Source organism: Poecilia reticulata, chromosome 5, assembly GCF_904066995.2.
Source record: "Poecilia reticulata chromosome 5, P_reticulata-male-v2, whole genome shotgun sequence".
Taxonomy (NCBI): Eukaryota; Metazoa; Chordata; class Actinopteri; order Cyprinodontiformes; family Poeciliidae; genus Poecilia; species Poecilia reticulata.
In genome coordinates, this window is record NC_088834.1 from 4,958,105 (window position 1) to 4,975,429 (window position 17,325).

The 17,325-nt window shown below is 36.3% G+C and overlaps 1 protein-coding gene and 1 long non-coding RNA gene across 4 annotated transcripts; both read left to right on the forward strand.

The window, feature by feature from the left end:
- The first annotated feature begins 706 nt into the window (after positions 1-706).
- mov10a (Mov10 RNA helicase a) lies at positions 707-17,269 on the forward strand. 3 transcript variants are annotated; one of them, XM_008408935.3, is made up of 23 exons: positions 707-845; positions 1,151-1,307; positions 1,394-1,499; positions 1,613-1,899; positions 8,611-8,852; positions 8,950-9,196; positions 9,390-9,521; positions 9,627-9,789; positions 10,480-10,631; positions 10,707-10,877; positions 11,389-11,536; positions 12,228-12,389; positions 12,580-12,683; positions 13,241-13,338; positions 13,597-13,695; positions 14,132-14,219; positions 14,509-14,626; positions 15,235-15,426; positions 15,506-15,577; positions 15,902-16,027; positions 16,129-16,217; positions 16,421-16,536; positions 16,858-17,269. In XM_008408935.3, the coding sequence occupies exons 1-23, from the start codon at positions 722-724 to the stop codon at positions 16,920-16,922; spliced, it is 3,258 nt and encodes a 1,085-aa protein (XP_008407157.2). In that variant the 5' UTR covers positions 707-721; the 3' UTR covers positions 16,923-17,269. The 3 variants fall into 3 exon arrangements, with proteins under 3 accessions (XP_008407157.2, XP_081462983.1, XP_081462982.1); XM_081606856.1 differs by lacking the exon at positions 707-845 and having other exon boundaries at positions 1,014-1,307; positions 1,597-1,899; XM_081606857.1 differs by lacking the exons at positions 15,506-15,577; positions 16,421-16,536; positions 16,858-17,269 and having other exon boundaries at positions 15,235-15,442; positions 16,129-16,222.
- On the forward strand, positions 1,906-5,241 carry LOC145551636 (uncharacterized). Its single transcript, XR_014087506.1, has 2 exons — positions 1,906-2,291; positions 2,387-5,241. It is a non-coding gene; the product is annotated as an uncharacterized LOC145551636 (long non-coding RNA).
- Positions 17,270-17,325: the final 56 nt, after the last annotated feature.

The following is a 17,325-nucleotide window of genomic DNA, read 5'->3' on the forward strand; positions in this document are numbered from 1 at the left end:
GTATCACAGATTTAGCTAAAATATGACATTACTCAGATATCTCAAACATGGTCAAATTTATTATACATTATAGAAAACACGATTTTAATTAGTAAAACTTCAATTATATTTGTAAAAAAACTCTTGAAAAATGTTAATGGGCGAGAGGAAGATGAATTAAAACAGAGGTATGAGAAAATAACTTCCTCTTGAAATATAAAAGAAAATAAACTAATAATTAATGCCTTTTGTGTGTTTAGAGGTAATTCCTGAAGAAAAATATTTCAAAACAACAATGTAAAATATGAGTGTAATGAAATTAATTTAAAAGAAAAATAAAAAAATAATTTCAACGTTCACAAAAGTTCCATGAACTGCTTTGCATGGTTGCAGGCTTGTAAAATATGGAGTTAGATTTGTTTCACAATTATTCAATCAAAAAAAAATTACACTCAACCAAAAAAAAGAGATTCAATCAAAAAAAAATACACTCAACCAAAAAAAAGAGATTCAATCAAAAAAAAAAAAAACTTTAAAAATGTTTAAAAATATTTTTATGATTAAATAGTTTTTATGACTTTTTTTTTTGTTTGAGAAGATTTTTTTTTTGATTGAATCTCTTTTTTTTGGTTGAGTGTAATTTTTTTTTGATTGAATAATTGTGAAACAAATCTAACTCCATAGTAAAAGTTTCAATTTAACAAATGATCATAAACGCCCGGAATTATTTGAAAAAAAATATATGAACGAGATTAAGTATGTCCAAAGTGCACGCCGTTATAGACACGTCACAATCACCGGAGGGAGTGTCGACATTATTTTCTCTAAAACAGAGCAGTTTGTGAAAAATACCCGGAGGACAACGGGTATGTAACGATGAGATTATTATATAAAATAAAAAATATGTAAAACTCTGCCCTAAAATGATTTGCTTTGATGAAATATATGATTGTGCCATGGACTGTTTTCGTTTTTTCTGGTGTAGAATTTTCACACAGTCTCTTGAAGGGGAGTGTCAGGACTTTTGCGCACGCTACACAAAATAGTAGATCTACAGACATATTGATACGAATATTCGTGTTAAAAACAAGTTTGACATCTGTTATAGCCGAAAGTACTGTCTCCTCAAAGTTAGCTTAACCCTGGTCAGCTGTTGAACTTCCTCTATCAGGGAGGGTGAGGCAGAGGCCTGCCGTGAACGCCGACATGCCGAAGCTCATAGAGTCACTGCAATCTGGTCTGCTCTTCATTGAATTTCTGGGAAACCGATTATCCGGTAATAGCAAAGATGAGCTTCGAAACATCTATAATAAGGAATTTAGGCTCAGGTAAGCTTCAAACTATCTGTATTTGTCACATATCGTTATACAGCCGTGGGTGTTTGGTTATTTCATGCTGCACCCACTATTCACAGAAATGGAGTAAAACATCCAAACTTTTCCACTGTTCTCTTTGCTCTACGGACGTTCAACCAAGTCGACATAGTAAAGAGAAAAATCTACAGAAATGGCCATTCTGAGGTAAGTTTCGATCAAAAGACACTTCACTTTCTTTAGAGACAAGTCTGGACATGTTTTTGTATTTGTTACCAAAACAAAACAACAACAACAAAGTTAGGGTGTCCTCTGACCAGGCGAAGATAACGGGGCCTCACCAAACAAACCGACATGCAGCTCAGAAAAGTACAACAAAAGAATCACCTGGTCGCTTTACAACAAAAACAGACCCTGGGGTGACCCCAAAGAAGAAGCAAGCCTCTGACCAGCAGAAAATAGTCGGGCCTCACCGGACAAACGTACAAGGTACACAGAAAAGTACAGCAAAAGAGTCACCTGGTTGTTCTACGACAAAAACTGAGCCTGGAATGACCCCAAAGAAGAAGCAGGCTTCAGATATCCTTCAAAAGATGAAGACAAACAGGTATGTTGAAGTTTGCAGGCAGACTTGTGTTCCACCTATATGTTCAACTAGCCTCTGAAAACAACTTGAATTGTTTTTAATTAGTTTATACCTAAAACTGGGGATGAGTAACTTGACTAGATAAACCAATGAACAACTATGTAGATTTCTCAAAATTTGTAAATTGTAAATTAAATTTAATGAATGAATTCACACTATTTAAGATGTAAAGAACAGTCTTGTTGTTTTAAAATTAACTTAAAATTTTATTTTAATTTAAAAGGAAACTCAAATGCTGGCCTGTCAAACAGTAAAGCAACAACTATCCCAACCGCTGCCAGCGTTGTATCATTAATGTTTATTCATTTTTACAGATGGTATGAAATAAAAATGTAAAGTCAGCATTCATTGAGGTTAGTTTCAAAGTACATACTCTTTCCTTGCAGAATATCTGATTTTTAAGCTGACACTATTGTCAATTGGTTAACCAATAGTTTGCTTTTTGCAGGACTACATATTTCCAAACAGCTAAGTTCATTATTCTGATGGAAAAGTGAGTCAGTAATGTGCAGCAACACTTGGGGGAGGGGCAGTACTGCATTATTCTCCTTTAAACACCAGATGAAAATTCACTCGGCACATGCTCTTTAATAATTACCCTATCAGGAACAAGGGTAATTATTGTTCCTGATATTTATGAAACTTGTGTTCATAAATATCTCGTTTGCATTTGCATGTTGTTGTTGTTTTTTTTTTTTTTTGAAGGACTCTTGCAAGGAAAAAACTCCCAAATGCAACAACCATAAAGGAAGATTTGTAAAAGGTCTTCCATTACATCCATTTTTTTTCTTTCGCATTAGGGAACAGTAAATTGGATGGATAAAGAAGAATAAGATGTTTGCATAAATATGATTAACATATAAGGGGGGAATTACAGAAAAATATAAGAGGAGGACAGAGAGCAGTTGACGCCCTGATCCACTGCATGCCTTATCTGAAGCTCCTTTATCTCTCTCCTGGCTTTATCTTGCTTCCTCCCAAATCCTCTGATATTTCTTGTGCCAGGCGAGTCCCTCTTAGAGGCCTCTGTTTGAGCTGTGTGAAGCTGACACCCCACCCACGTCAAAAAAATCCAACTAATAATCTGAATGGTTAGTGCTCCGTTTGTGCCGTTAAAATTTTCTTTTGTGCAGTTTTGGTTTCTGAGATATTAAAATACATTTTTTAGGTCATCCAGAATTCACCAAAGGGACTATAAGTCGTGGCATAATCAATACAGTTAGAGTAAGATTCACCCTAATTGGGTGAATGTGATCGGCTGAATCTTGAACTCTGAAAGCGCCAAATAAAGTAAAATCAGATTTAGTAATTTGTATAATATAATCTTTGTGTGACATTGTGGTCCACACTACATACCAGTTGGTGGCGGCGACGTAACAGTGGTAAAGCAAAATGGGGGTGCCTGGTGATGTCATCGGCCAAAATTATAACTTTTAATATCTCAAAAACGAAAGCTGCAGAAACGAAAATTTTAACGGCACAAACCTGCACAAACAGAGCACTAACGAAGTAGCCCACTTTGGTTTGTTTTGGAGCAAGATGGGGGGACTGTGATGTCATCGGCCAAAATTATAACTTTTAATATCTCAGAAACCAAAACTGCACAAACGAAAATTTTAACGGCACAAACCTGCACTAACCATTCAGATTATTAGCTGGATTTTTTTTGACGTGGGTGGGGTGTCGGCTTCACACAGCTCTCTGTTTGCTGTGAACTAGCCAGCTGTATCTGTTTCTGAAGGACACCTCCAGTCTCCAGAAAGACGATAAGCCCTAATCAAAGCAATTTTGTCTCTCGAAATGTATCCTTCCCTTCCAGCCAATGTCAGAATTCTGCTCCTGAAACTTCCTTGTTGTGACGACAGACACTTAAAATTCAAACGCTCTTATTTGATCATCCAGTACAAGCTCCAACAAGACTTGGCTTGAAAAGAGGGCATTCAATAGTTGGCTAACGCCCATTATCTTCATAACTTTTATAATGCTTCCTACACAATGATAAGTTGATAGCCTAGGTCTAAAAAAAAATGTTGTTCAATTTCTTTTTCATTCGAGTTGAATATCACTGATAATTACACACAATGTATATTTTAAAAGTAATTCATAATTGGTCCAGAAACGATTAAGCTCTCTTATCTTCAGCTGCAGTAGACATAAACGCATTATAAAATTGTTATGCAAGTACTTGTTTACATGTTATTTTTAAAACTTCCTATTTAAATCATACCCTTCTTAAAGTAAAGTTATTCAATATGGTTATTGCAGTATCAAGTCAGAAACGAGTTGGAGCAATGAGGAGTTACAGTAGAAAGTGGGTCCATTTCATACTTTGTCCACCAGAGGGCGCTAACATGATACAGTAAAAGCGACTGATTTGTGAGCGTCTTGGTAATCTTGCTAAATAAGTAACGTTGCAAACAGCAGAAAGTTGAGTAAGAAAATCCAACATGTGTGTTCAGTTTTTAAAAAACATGAAGTTCACTTTATGAAGTCAAACTTGCTCTCTCCTAGACTTTGGGTTCAAAAATGGAAGAATAGACTGAAATATTTTGACAAGAAAAGATTCACAATATTTAGCTGTCCAATAATGATAAGAAAGAGAGCAACAACGTCATTGTGAGGAAATTATAACATATTATCAAATCTTACCAGCCACGTTTATATTCTCTGTGTGTTTCAGTGCAACCAGCTTCTTGCTAGTTTGAATTAAGTGCAAGGTAGATTTCATCACAAACTATAAAATGTTGTTTGATGATGGTGTTTTCCAGAGTAAAATATTTAAAATGAGACAAAAAAAATCAAAACAGTAATGGTAAAGAGAACTAAAATAAAAATACAAGAAAGCTTATAATATAGATGGTGGCTAATATGAAGGCTACTTTATGTTGAAATGAACACTCCTGGAAGCACCAACCAGCAAAATGGTAAACTTCATCTTGGGGGTGGGGGGGGGAGTCGGGGAGTCTTAAAAACTTGGTTTTTAAGACTCCCTGACTTCAGTCCCCGACTGAGGTTCTTTCTCATGTTTTGTTAAAAAACAAAACATGAGAGATGCTAAAATTAGATTTTGTCTTTGCATACCTTCTGAAGATACACTTCTATTATCTACACAGCTCATTTATGTATTTTTTTTTTATTTGATTCAAGATGAGATTCATCCTTATTAGGGGGGGAAATTTTCACATCTGATCTATCTGCATTCCTGTTCACTTCTTGTAACCAGCTTTTAGTGAACTGTATGGAGGTAAAAAAATAAATAAAAAAATGGTGCCTTTGGAAAAAGTCACCAGTTGTAAAAACTGATTTTAACCAGTGCAATCTTTATTCTCTGAGCACATACCAAGCACTTTGCAGACATGCATGCTCATCATCAATGAAATGACAGATAATAGTATGCTATATCGAAAAAAACAAATTTTAAATGCCTGTAGATATTTGTCAGCCCCTGTAGGCATTCTTGACATCCTTATAATTGCACGTTTATCGGAATTGTATGTATTGAAGTTAAAATTTTACCAGTAGCACATGGTAAATTGTTGTTGTGATCATGTTTTAGTAAAAGTAAAGGTGGATGTTGCCTGGATTATTTGTCCCTTATTGGAATGAATCAGTTATAACTGGTTCTTCCTGTGTTGTCACCATTCTCTAAATACAGTTTTTGTCATATTTATATTGTTGAATTTATATTCAGTCTGGTAAAGCTGAAAGTCCTTTAAGTAGGTGTAGCTTGAATACAAGATCTCAATATCTCATATAGAGAATTATAAATAAAATGCATTAGCGTTGTTTCTGATGCAGCACACTACAGGAGAAGGTTTAAGAACAGAACATGTTCTTTCAAAGGATTTCATTATATTAGCATATCTAACGATCCTCTTTCAGCATGAACCCTGGAATGACCTCTCACCTTCCGAGAGGCAGTGAATTGTAAAACTCCCAAACAGGCTCTCCTGTCATAAAGCCACACAACTGGGATGGCCATACTTCTAAGGAAGTTGAAGACTGAAACCTCTTTATAACTCTGATTTGAAACTATGCAGATCTAGAATACCATCTAAGGGCTACTCTCTTGCGGTCATAATTCATGATAAAGTCCAGAAGAAACAAAGATAAAAACCCCAGGTGCACGAACTGTTGATGAACTCTAGTTGAGCCTCGGTGTAATGGAATCATAGCTCCATCTGAAGGATGGCAGACGGTATTGTAATGGACTCAATAACTTATTTCAGAAATCAGTAAGTTTTAATGCTGAACTGTTGTCTACCTGTAGTTTGGTGAACAAAAAAAGTGTCCTGAACTTCCTTCATGTCAGCTGATTTAATCACTTGAATATAGAGTGTGGTTTATGAGTGAGTCTCTTTGCCTTTCAGAAACGCAGGAGGCAAAATCTGTGTCTCGGTAACCTCTAACATAAATGATGGCTTGTTTGTCGCTTGACAAAACTAACAAGCTGACCTGAAGAAAAGAAAAATCACTGTGAAGATTGTTACATGTTTTAATTAAGAAAAATACAAAAGTCACGTTTAATGTGAAGGAGGGACTGTAAAGAGAGAGTGTAAATATGCATCACAAGGCTCGCTTTATTGGCTCAAAGTGGGGGTTAACTGTGAACTGATTGGTTAGGAAATTACAGCTACTTGCAAAGACGAGGAGTTATCCAGTTTAAAACTAAAGGAGTCCATAGTTGTTTTTCTGGCCCTGGAAGATCCTTACTGGACAATTCATCTGGCATATTTGCACCGAGGCCATTGCGTCTGCGACGGGGTGGGGCGAATGCTTCTTTACAGCAAATCCAGTTGAACATCAAAATGTAAGGTTGATCTATCTTGGCTAGATTGTGTTGGATGACTGTTGTGTGTTTGATATCAGTAGGGTCTGAATTAAGTCTGCCTCCATATTTGAATAACATAACCTTTAGTGTAAAACTTGTTAAAGGTAATCCCTCTCTTATCTCCTCCTACTCATTAAGGACATTACTTTCTGCATATTTCTAAACTTCACCGTCATTGTCAGTGTAGTTATTTTGTAAACATAAACATCAGCCTAACTGTGGGCAATCACATGTTGGTCCTTCTGTTATAACTCTAGATGTAACTCACTCCCTGAGATGTATATGCAGAGATGACCATTGAGCCTAAAGAGTTTAACTTTGAATAAAATTAAACCAAGTAAGTTAAATTAAAGTGATTAAAGGATTCTGGTAAAGTCCTCCGCTGCTACCCGGAGCAGATGGCTCTGACCAACACAAAAGGTAAAATACTCCCTTTTGGGTAAAGGTTTGAGTGTCTTATTCATGAGTGTTGACAGGGTGGAGCAAATAAGGCGTTTCCGGTTTTTGTCCACTCTAACGGTGTTAATTCATCGCATTGTGCTGAAAGAGCTGAGATGAAAGGGGATTGTGTTGTTTTGGTGAACCATTTACAATCCAGCCGTCACCTACGGTCACAATACAATAATCCCCAAACTGAGAGGAGGCTGTTGATGGAAGCCAGGATTATGTGCTAAAGATGCTTTAAAGCAATAAACACCCTGCAATCAAAGCAGTGTTGATCAGATGTTTATATTAAAATTGAATTTAATCGAACTGTACGCTTAATCATAATAATGCAAAGTGAGTTCCATGAATTAGAATGATTTATATTTATTTATTTAATCAAGTTCTTTATAGTATCACTCCCTCCAGAAATGGTCTTGTTTTACAATAATGAAAGGCAACACACCTCCTGCATCTAACATTATGTACAAAGTGGAGTAAATGACTAGAAAAGCATAAACAACAAGGTAGATTATTTATGCTGGATCTCAAGGAGGAAATTAAGTCCAGTTTTATTGATGCTTACACAGAACCTGTTTACTGTTCCAACGAGGACAAAAAACTGTTATGAACTCACATTAGCAAGAGAATTCTGAAGGATAATGGTGAAATGTTTCAAATGACATCTTGATAAGTTTTGAGTTTATTCTTCCATTCACTACTTCTTATATTCACTCTGGAGATCTCAGTCTTTGTTACAATTTAAACAAACCAGTTACAGCTGCTACTCCATAACACATAATCTGGACTAAGTCACAGATTAAAGACAAACTGTTAATTTTGGTATTTGCATTCATGAATGTGTACACGTATATCCATGAAAAACATCTTGTATATCTAAGCTTGTTGCAATAAATCAATTAATCCCATAATAACTTAAAATGAGCTTGATCATTTTGTTTAGAGACTTCATAACTAATTTCATTTATAGTTTTGGTTGCATATGACTTTTATTTCCATTTTGTACATTTAAAGTATTTTCAGGTCCAGCAATAACTGTTCTTAACAAAATTAAAGTTTGATTTTGAGAGGTCAAATATGCATTATTGCACCATTATTATTGCTTGGAAATGGTCTAAAAACATTATGTATTGCAATAATTTCAGGGTCAATTTATGGTCCAGCAAAACGGATCATGACAGATCTATGCATATCTGTCATGGAGAGGAAGCAGCATTCTTTACAAGAAGTGGGTTTGTTGGGGGAAAAAAATTGTTGGGAATCTGTGTCGATTACAGTCCAAAAATGTGGAGTAGTATTGTAATTACAACTTCTTTATTTTCATGCTTGTCTTGTTTCTTAAAGTGATTTTAGTGGGAAAAAAAATATACATGAACTTCTTGTGTGGTTCATAACAGGAAGGAGATGATGGCTGACAAGGAAGGAATACAAATCACATCAGTCCCAAAAGGAAGTGACGGAGTTGTTCATCATACCGTGGCTTTCGAAATGCAACCATTTGTTATAAAGTTCAGCATTTTAAACAATGGTGCAAACATGGTTTACTTCACCAAGTACACGGTTCTAGACAGAGTTCGCTGTTATAACTTGAAGGATAAAAGGAAAGTGACCAAAGCCAACCCACTGCCCCTCTGCCCAGGTAGAAAAACTAACACTTATCCGTCCCATTAAAGCATAAAAACACACGCAAACCAAAAGTGATGGCTAAATCCCTGGTTTGGTTTTCCTCTCCACAGGTGAAAGTTATGACGTCGTCCTTTCCTACTTCCTTAACGAGTGCGGATATTTCCCTGCCACGGTCTACTTTGAGTTCCAGTTTGAACTGCCAAAGCCAGTGACCTTCTGCATCGTCAGGGAGATAAAAGCGGTGGTCCAAACCTGTTTGGGTGCCGAGCTGGGACCTGTGGCTCCGTATAAACCGTTTCCGAAGGTCAAACCAAAACGACCGATTAAAGAGGTGGTTGAGGGAATTCCACCTGCAGGGTAAGTTATCCTGCATAATGTGCTCTTTAATTTAATTGATTAACTCAACAGTTTTTTTTATGTCTTCAAATATTCATACTCATTTTATTTTGAAGAATAGTTTTTAGAACTGCTTTGTGTACATAAAAACAGAACCACAACTCTCTTTCTCATCTGTCCTTGTTGTGAATTATCTTGATTTTCTCTGTTTCAGTTCTTTCCAAACACCGACAGTGAAGTTAGGAGACTATAAGTGCCCTAGCTACCTGAGGGTCCTGGCCTGTCAAAACATGGATGACTCCGAGGACCTTCTTCCACCTGCCAGGCAGCAGCTTTCACAAGTGAAGTGAGAGTTTAGCCTAATTCATCACAATTTTTTTCTTTTTTTTTTGTGTCAGAAGTACTTTTTTTAAAAAAATAAAATTATGCCTTTACTTGCATCTCTTTCCAGGAAGCTCCTTGAGTCTGCTTTAGACATGAAGAACTACTCCCTTCGGTTTCACCTGCTGCTTCACTTGGAAGAGATACAGATGGAAGTAGACATCAAGAACTACAATCTCTACAATCAGACCATGACCAAAGATCCAGGCAACAGAAAACTCCTCGTACTGAAAGTAAAAACATTTGAATTGAGAACTAATTTCCACTCTTCTTTGATTTTAGAGTAAACACAGCGATTCCCGTAATTCCCTAATGATGACCCAAGACAGATTTTTGATCACATATGCTGTTTCTGTGATTTACTTTTTTAAATCACAGAAAAGAATAGAGCAGAATTTTAGCAATGACATGATTTTCAGAGTATACATGATTTCAACATCTAAAAGGGGACATGAAGTCTTGAAAATTACAAAAATTATGGAATTTGATTAAATAGTTTTTTAGTTCTACACAAGAATGAAAAACTAATCATGCAAAATGTTAAAAATATAGGGCTTTTATACTTTGATTTATGTTCACATCTCAAATTTTTGACCCATGCTTTGGGCCTACATCAGGGATTTAAGCTATAATGGGTGATTTTAAACTTTATGACAAATGGACAAATGGTTTTTGAAAGCCAAGGTACGATGAAGATTTTCATAATTTCTAACTGTTCTGAATTGTGAAATTTGTCCAAATTGCCCCAAAAGCTTTGAAATGGAAGTTTACTGCTTTGGCAAATCAGAAAGTAGCTTCAACGTCTTGTGATTTGTGGACCATACAGACAGAAACAATTAAGTACTGTAAATGTTCAGTGCAAAATTTTAGTCTTGAAAAATTTTGTTTTGCTAAATGGAAATTGTGTCTAATTTATCAAATAGGTTCCTGGCGTTGCTGAAAACCGTCCTTCCGTTCTCCGAGGAGATTGTCTGAGTGTGAGAAAATCAGGAAATGCAATGTCATCGATGACGGTTTACAGAGGATATGTTCACAGAGTAGAGCTGGACAGAGTGAAGCTGGGCTTTGCTAATAGGTAAGAACTGCAGGGAAGACGGTTCACCACTTTGAAAAACCTACTAATGTCCTCCGTTCTCTTTTCTTATTTCAGATTGTTAGACACTTTTATCGCCAACATGAAGTTTGATGTGGAGTTTACATTCAACAGATTGACCTTAAAGCTGCAGCATCGAGCTGTGGATTTGGCAGTGAAACATAATCTTAAGGAAGTGCTGTTTCCCTCTGAAACGGCTGCGAAAAAAGTTTCTGTCGCTAAGCTAAGGTCTGTATTTGGTAAAACCATAAAGTAGAAATTTGTAGAAAAAAGCCTTGTGGCCATATTGTTGCTGGGTGGGACGTATGAGTTTTATTACAAAAGAAACTATTATCCACACATGAAAAATCAAAAGGCTTCGCACACAGGATACATTTGAGTTCAAGAAGGTTGAAATGGAAACTCATAGCTTCTGATTAATTGGGCTAATATTTATTTCACCACTTTGGATATTAATGAAGAAATTAAATGTAATTCCCTTCTGGTCAATTGATACTTTATTTTGGAAGAGGAAACGACAACAAAGGCAAAAAAATCATTGTAGCATTGTTGAAAAATAACATACCCGTTCATAATTGAGTATTGATTCCCGATACTCAGTTTTAAGCTCTGTCCAGAACTGAGTATTGGGAACCAAAACTCTAAAGTGAACATTATGCAGATGTTTCTAAATGTTAGTGTACAAAGTTTTTTTTTTTTTTTGGCTTTACTCAACTCTTTTCATGCCTTCACTCTGCAGCATGTTAAACCGTCGCATAGAAAACAACCCAGAGCAACGTAAGGCGGTCCAACACATCATCGCTGCCTCTTCAAAGCCAGCTCCCTATATCGTCTTTGGGCCACCAGGAACCGGAAAGACAATCACCATGGTAGAAGCCATAAATCAGGTATAATGTCACCAAGGTGCGCTTTGTGGTTTTGTCTGAAGATGGACTCTTGCAGGGTTCCTACACTGTCTACAAATGTCCTTTTACGTTTAAGTATTTCCCCGCTCCATCTGTCTGTCAGCCTTGAGTCTGTGGTGTAAGCGGTTTAAATATTAACAAATGACCACTTTCATAAAAATCTGCCATAAACTATATGTAACTGAACCCTGAATCACTGTCTTCTTTTGCAGTGAGTGCCGACTTTATAACTCAATGAAGTCTAAAGCTAGACAGATGAAAGTGTTATCAGTCACACATGGCTTTGAAAAAGGCACCATGGTTATGTTTTCTCTAAACTGTTAACTAAAGAAAATTGTTTAGAAGTAATTTATGAGTGACCTAACATGATGATTTCATGCATTTTCTTTCCTGTGTTGCAAATGAAGGATGTCTTTTGAAGCTGGTTTCTGCTTGGTAATCGGGTAGGAATTACAGTATCAGACTCATAAGTCCAATGCCTGCGGAGGATTGACTTTATTAATTTGATTTTTTGAGATGTCTGATTAAGCACTTTCTAAATTTATTTTTATGCTTCTTTTTAGTAATTGGGGGCCCTATGAGGTTACTTTATTTACTTTTTCTGACATGTTTCACTAGCTTAGGAAAATAACGAATGGTATTTTAGGATCTGTTAAAGTGTTTTGTTTTGCAGGTCATCAAGGCAGACCCATCAGCACGCATCCTTGCTTGTGCACCTTCAAACAGCGCATGTGACCTGCTTTGTGAGAGACTGAAACCACACATGTCCACCTTTGAGCTGTACCGCATGTACGCCAGTAGCCGAGACCCGAACAGCGTCCCCAAAGACCTGCGGGTAAGCATCAGGTGCTAACCTCCCATGTTAGTTTGAGCCGGCTGAATAAAAGTGTGACCTTGCAGGAATGGTCAGATGTTTGCTATGTTTTTTTTTGTTTTGTTTTGTTTTTTTATAAAAATGTCTGGTCAGAATTCTTCCTATTTAAAATTAAAAATCTCCCCCTTCACTTTATTTTTTTTTCTTTTAGAAATACTGCAACTGGGATGAGAAACAAGATTGCTTTGTGTTTCCAGAGAAGGAAATCCTGATGCAATACAAAGTTATGGTGACAACTCTGTTCACCGCAGGCAGGTAGGTGTTATTTTAACACTGCCACACCTGGCGATGTGTGATCCAGTAATGTCTGTACATCTGTAAATACTTGCATCATCAAATTTCCTGTCAGTCACAGCAACAATATCGGTGGTAAAGCAGTACGTCCAATATTTACTTAGCTTAATTACGCAGCACTTTGTGTGCAACAAAGAGGAGTGGAGCTGCTGCCAGCGTCACAGTGAGAGATTGCACCAGACCTTTATCTCTAAAGCGCTTTTGTGACTCTGTGTTGACTTTGTGAAGTCAAACAAACAATTTTTATTTTCTTTGCATCTCTCATATCAAATTTGCTCAGCCCGAAGTTTTGTCACAAAAATATTTGTTTGTGGTTTTGCTGCTGTGTGTGTAGTTGCATATTAACTAATATCTGATTTCCCAGGATTGATTTTAATACTGGATGTGAATATTTGGGCTTTACTTTTTCTATTTTAAGCTAAGTAAGGCTGGCTGCATTATTTTCCGGTCTGAATTGTTTATATTAAGTTTACATGTGAAGCAATGTTCGTATCAAATAATGTTTTGATCATTTTTAGGTTTGTGACTGGAGGAGTTCCCGTTGGCCATTTTTCTTATGTGTTTGTGGATGAAGCTGGTCAAGCAGAGGAGCCACAGTGCATTATTGCAGTTGCAGGTAATTACTGTAAAAATAATTAATTAAGCCTTATTGACCGTATTGCCACTGTTTAAATGCTTCTACCAAAAGTTGAAAGAAAACGGTTTGCATATTTTTTTAGAAATCTAACAGAATGCCTTTTTCTCCTTTTTTTTTTCTTATTATGGCATATATAGAACACTTCTAAATGGCATGTAATTGTGTAAGAGCAATACAGTGCTACAGCTGTGTTGAAATAAATGCATCTTGTTCCTGATTGGTTGGTTTGTTTCGTAGGTTTGCTTTGTCCTGAGAAGGGCCAGCTGGTACTTGCAGGAGATCCCAAACAGCTGGGACCAATCATTCGATCCCCATATGCAATACAGCATGGGCTTGGTAAGTTCAATGTAAACCCTTCCTCTCCTCTTTGCACACTAGTCTTTTGTTTGAAGACTTATTGTCACATAAATTACTCCAGATCATTTTTCCACACATTTAACTCTGTAACATGGACAATTTGGTCAACATATAAGCCAGACTGTCATGTATTTCCTTTAATATATATATATATATATATATATATATATATATAATTTAATTCCGTTTATTTGCATTAAGCAATTCAAGATGAATATCATCTCAAACTGCATTACAGAAAGAAAAAAAAACAACAATTTATATGCAAAATTAGTCCATTCATGTCCAATTCAGTCCTATATATGTCAGTGTTGTGATGCTTTAATGGTCTTATTAGTTTCATAGTATCAAGAGGATGTTACTGCCATAAATGAACCAGATATTGTGTTTTTAAAAATGTGTGACTTCTCTCCAGGACTTTCTCTGTTGGAGAGGCTGATGAATCGTAAACCTTACCAAGATCTTGACTCTCGTTTTGTCACAAAACTGCTGCAGAACTACAGGTACATGACTCGGTGCAAACTTGGATAACTGTATAATCCCATTTGCAGCTTTCCAATCCATACAGTCACCTCACATACAATTTATTTGTCATGTTTTTGTATCTACTTTAATTTATATTTCGTACTGGCTTATATGTTTTTTTCTACTTTCAGTAACGGTGAGTAATGTAAAATTTATGTGTGCCCAAACAGCAACAAGAAACAATGTAAATAGAAAAATGCATGTTTGGGATTTGGAGTTGCCTTTCTTCCTGTTTTGTTCACTTAAAGCTCTTTGCTCATCCCTTAGATCTCACGCTGCCATCCTGAAGATCCCCAACGAGGAATTCTACAACAATGAACTGCAGGTTTTTGCATCACAAGAGGAGCGTGAAACCTACTGCAGCTGGGAAGCCCTTCCCCAAAAGGTGTGGACTTGTTTGAGTGTGTCTTGTATTTCTGGTGCTTGTGATTCTCTGCAGAAATAGAGATAGTTTTCATTCATCATAGTGGTTGAATGAAAAATGTTAACATGACAATATAATTAAATAAAAAAAATATATTAACAGTCTGTGTAAATCTTTGGGATGTTTAATTTTGCTGAATTAAACTAGATGGTTTTAACATTTCTTTAGTAGTACTCTTTTATAACTAAGCTTTTAAAGTATTTCCCTTGTAGGTGTGATATTTAAGAATTTTTGTAGTAAACATAAAAATGCTTAAATCTCATGGATAATTTAACTTAGTACTATAAGATTTACTAAAACAAAAACATGCTTTTGCCACCAGCAGAGCAAGTTTTCATTGTCAGTCATTTATGCAAATAAATGACTGACAATGAATTGTTTTTGGTTGCATTTTTATAAACTTTGAATTGGTGCTGTTTTTATTCCGAACCCAGCTTGTTTGTATTTTAAAGTTCCCCAACCACTTGTTGCTCATAGTTCACATTGAAACACAAAGATCAAGTATGTGCAAGAGTTTCAGATACATTTGGTTTTGTTCATTTTTCTTTTGCCTTTACTCTTCATAACAGGATTTTCCAGTGATCTTCCACGGAGTGCTGGGGAAAGACGAGCGAGAGGGAAACAGTCCGTCTTTCTTCAATGTATCCGAGATTGAGACGCTGGTCGCGTATCTCAACAGGCTGGAACAAACACAAGGAAAGAAGGGTCTTCCCAAGCTGTCGGCCAAAGACATCGGGATCATCAGCCCCTACAGGAAACAAGTGATGCTGCGCAGTGGTAACTTTAACTGTGAGATGAGAGGACGTTTGAGCTAACATCAGTAACATCCTCCACTAACAGGTTGAGAAAATCCAAAAGGCGCTGAAGTCCCTCAAAACACTCAGTCACTGGAATGATCCCAAAGAACTCAAGGTTAGGAATCCATTGCTCTGACTTCTTCTGACAAAAACATTGAGGGCAAGTTTTGAGTTGATTTTCCGAAGATGATTTGGTAACCGCCGAAACATTCAGGCATATTGCTTTCTATTGTCTAGTACTTATAATGAGATACCAAATAAACTGGTATTTCCTTCAGTTCTATAGAGAATCATATTGTTGCCCCTTCCTCACCTTTTGCTGGTCAGATGACTGAAACAATCAAGCTACTATTGGCAAAAAAAACGAGCAGAAGGCCTGACTTGGCTCGTTTTATTAAATACTAAATCTGACGGTTATCTCTGTTCTATTTGGGTTCAGGTGGGATCTGTGGAAGAGTTTCAGGGACAAGAGAGGAACATCATCATCATCTCCACGGTGCGAAGCAGCCTGAGCTACGTTAAAATGGACACAGACTTCAACATTGGATTCCTCTCAAATGAGAAGGTTTGTCTCATTCTTTCTTTATTATATCATTTAAAATACAACCATGTGCATCTTTTTGCGCAAAACAATCAAAATCCCAACTCTGTATTTATTTTCTTTAGAGGTTTAACGTGGCGTTGACGAGAGCCAAGTCTCTACTCATAGTCATAGGGAATCCAGTGATCCTCAGGAAGGATCCTCTATGGAAGAAGTAAGTCACAGAGAGGTTTTCAGCTACCAGTGTTGATGTCAATATAGTGAGACCGGTCCTCCTTCATTCTAGAGAGAGTGAGTGGGGAATGAAGAGATGTGTGTATTTAACATTTTCTATAAACCCTGTAACTTAAATATGAGCCTAGCTAATCACAGGTCAGGCTTCTGATGAGATTATGGCTTTACTGTTTTTCCTCATAGGTTCATAAATTACTGTGTGGACATGAATGGCTACGTAGGGATTGACTTCAAGAACGTTGAAGAGGAAGATCTCTTTGAGGCAAAAATGAAAGGCCTGAAAATCACTGACTCTGAAGGTTTGTGCAGTTTTTTTTTTTGTTTTTTTACTTCTAGAGTAGTCTTTAAGTATTTCATCTTAAGTATTTTTCTTTTGTTCTATCTTTAGTATTTTGCATCTTGCCAGAGCCATTGTTGCTGATGACACAAGTTTAAACCTCTAATACAATTTTTAGTTCAAATTAAATAAGAAAATGTAGAAAATGTAACATTTTTGTAGATATATTTTCAGATGTTATGATTGTTGTATAATTAACTATTCATTCCACATGTTGATCAATTAAATCGGTTAATCTACTTCCTGTTAGCAGAAAGCTAAATTAGTGCTGTTGTGTTTGTAGATCCCGTTGGAGAGATGAGTGCCCTCCAGCTGCATGTGGATCCTGGATGGAAGAGTGAAATTTAGAGTTGTGATTATGCACAAACATCTTAAAAGATGCCGCACAGAGAAGCACAAGCAATCTTTTCTCTTTCCTCCTCTCTTTCTACATCTACTGCATAAATGTTTTTAAGTGTATATCTTAAAAAATTGTTAGGAAAATTAGCAAAAAAGTTTTCACACCTCTGATTCTTCATTTTTTTTAAAAGTGCTCCTTGAAAAAATATATAATATACGGCTACACTGAAGATGGAAATATGGATTCACTGGAATGTTTTCACTTTTTCTTACTAATGCTCAATTGCTGAGCATTACTCTTATACTTTGTATTTTCTGATAAAAGGGCTAACCTAATAAAGTTTACATTTTACTAATGCTGCGACTTGTCTATTTTTTTACACTCAGTTTCACACTGCTGAAGAAAAGATGA

Excerpts from the sequence above, each read along its gene's own strand:
- mov10a (XM_008408935.3), top strand. The coding sequence starts at position 722 with ATGAACGAGATTAAGTATGTCCAAAGTGCACGCCGTTATAGACACGTC. Across the intron at positions 12,684-13,240 it reads ACTCTGTTCACCGCAGGCAG|GTTTGTGACTGGAGGAGTTC; the intron begins GTAGGTGTTATT and ends GATCATTTTTAG. Across the intron at positions 15,427-15,505 it reads TCAGCCCCTACAGGAAACAA|GTTGAGAAAATCCAAAAGGC; the intron begins GTGATGCTGCGC and ends CTCCACTAACAG.